Source organism: Sipha flava, unplaced genomic scaffold (assembly GCF_003268045.1).
Source record: "Sipha flava isolate LNK unplaced genomic scaffold, YSA_version1 17982_pilon_pilon, whole genome shotgun sequence".
Classification (NCBI taxonomy): domain Eukaryota; kingdom Metazoa; phylum Arthropoda; class Insecta; order Hemiptera; family Aphididae; genus Sipha; species Sipha flava.
Window position 1 is genome coordinate 12,901 of NW_020272145.1, and position 2,543 is coordinate 15,443.

General features: G+C 28.6%; 1 protein-coding gene across 1 annotated transcript; it reads left to right on the plus strand.

The window, feature by feature from the left end:
• Positions 1 to 367: 367 nt before the first annotated feature.
• On the plus strand, positions 368 to 1,614 carry LOC112680653 (the record flags this gene model as incomplete). Its single annotated transcript, XM_025550815.1, has 3 exons — positions 368 to 802; positions 876 to 1,123; positions 1,472 to 1,614. Coding segments are annotated over exons 1-3 (811 nt in total), but the record flags the coding sequence as incomplete, so codon positions are not given.
• Positions 1,615 to 2,543: the final 929 nt, after the last annotated feature.

Here is a 2,543-nt window from a genome sequence, read left to right on the forward strand (position 1 = left end):
GGTATTATTTAATTTCCATAAATATTGGCTTATATGAACACGAAAAGATGGTTTAAAAAAATGGTTATGTATACAAAAATTGTGTTATGCTAGTTATTGTGACAAATGAAAATTTAATTCATCAAACATCAAATAAACATAATCTCTGTGAAAATCCAGTCCAAAGTGTCGAAAGACATGTACTAAGAGAAAACTGTAAACGCAAGGCAAGTGGATCTATTTCTATCCGACCTATTAAAATAATTCGAACAGAACTCTTAAAAAGCGTAAATTCAGAAGAAATTGAACATAGCGATATACGGTCAATCAGAAAAGACAAACGACGACAAATATACCTGGCTTTTCCAAAATCTTTAATTGATCAATTGAACAACTCAAAAGTATGCACAATAATGATGTACTTAAATTTAAAGGTGAACAATTTATTTTTGTACCTGATAACAAATTATTCGTTTGTATAACTACAGAACAAAATCTAAGATGTATGATTAATTCATCAGATTTTTTTGCCGATGGTACTTTTAATTACGCACCAAAACATTATATTCAGCTCTATACAATTAATTGTTTACAAAATGGATTTTATATACCCGTCGTTTATTTTTTCTTGCCTCATAAATCTAAACAAACCTACATTGACATATGGTTATTTCTTCAAGAATTAAGTGAAAAATTAATTTTCAAAAGACTTGTTATTCAAAAGTTACATTTAGACTTTGAGATAAGTGCATGTAGAGAGGTGTTCCCAAATGTAGAAATTCAAGTATGTCGATTTCATTTAGGGCAGTGTTGGTGGCGAAAAGTAAATATGCTTAAAATGTATTATTTCTTTATAAAATGGTAATATTCGACATTACAGATTATTAACTTTACAGAATTCTGAACAACGACTCCGAACAGCATATACAAATGACGACAAGTTAGGAAAATGGTTAAAGCTATTTTTCGGGTTGCCATTTCTATCACTACATGAAATCGAAAATGCATTCATTGAACTTGTATTTATATGTCCTAACCTAGATATAGGATTTTTATTTTCTGATTATATGTTGAAAACATACGTAGAAGATCACTGTTTATTTCCACCGAAAATTTGGGCTCAAGAGCCATCGGAAAATCCTCGGTATGTATAATAATATATAATTATATATGACTTTCTTGGAAAATGTTTTCTTATTTTTAAATAATTATAATTATTATTAAGAAACATACTTGCTTAAAGTGTTTATAAACATACATAAAGTATTTTAAACTAGAATAAAAGATAAAAAATATACAGATAAATCGTATCGCCAATTTGTTCATAACCACGATTAATTTTTGTGCGCGTGGCTTAAAAATAAATTCTAACATGATCGACTCTGTAATCGTCTACGATATACCGGTCGACCAGTTTTATCATATAACTATATTAATCTTGTATAAACGTTTTGTTTTCATTTATTTATTTATTTTACTTTATATTTTAAAGTACAACAAATGGATCTGTGAGTTTCCATAGAACATATAATGCCCAGTATCATAGTACATACCCTTCAGTTAATTTGGTTATAGCAGTTCTAAAGGAAACACAAGAAAAGACTTGCACGAAAATAAGATCTGTGTACAAAGGACGTTTGAATCAAATGGCCTTAGCCGACAAACAGCGATTACATCACACAATAACCGAACATAACAAATTTTTAAATCATAGAAATATAATAAAATATTTATCAAGTATTTGTATTAATTACCAAGGTATCAAATTATAATTATTAAACCATTTACAAATTATATATTTTAATTATTTATATTTTTTTATTTTTAAATGACAAAAATTAATTGATAATAATAAATAATAAATGGCAACGTTGCATGGAAAATCGTACGGAATCGTGTTGCTTTTGGGATCATTTCATAATCCATTGTTTGTTAGAAATCGTACGGAATCGTGTACCCAAAAATGGTAAAACGTACGGAATCGTGCTTTACCGGCCGCCAAAACCTTCCCGACCGCGGTGTACGGGGGGCGCGGAATAATAAAAATTTACCAAATTATTGAAAACAAATGACATCTACAGTTAAACAAAAATAAATATATTTCACTAAAGACGTATTCAATGTTTTGATCGTATTCAGATCATAAACTAAATAAATATTATTATACTCGTAATAAATTATCGTAACTGACGTCTACTCACTTTGACTGGTGTTGATGAAGTTATGCTGAGCGGCAGTCGATGCATTCGACGTTGGCTGGCAGGGTAAGTATAGCGGTTGCCGATTAGCCAATCGGAAAATTAGATTTATTGAATTATTAAATAAAAATAACACGATATTTAAGAATGTATTTAATTTTAATACTTTTTCAGGGAACTAAAAGTCTAAGTCATAACCCAATTAGTCTTAATTTAAAAATAACTAATTTATAGTGAAAATCAATTTATTTTTATTTAAAAACTACTTATTTAAAGCGGTCCCTACACGATCAATAATATTGCACAATATTATTAACGTTCTAATATAGATTTTGAAGGATTGTACAATATACAGAAGAAATCAAA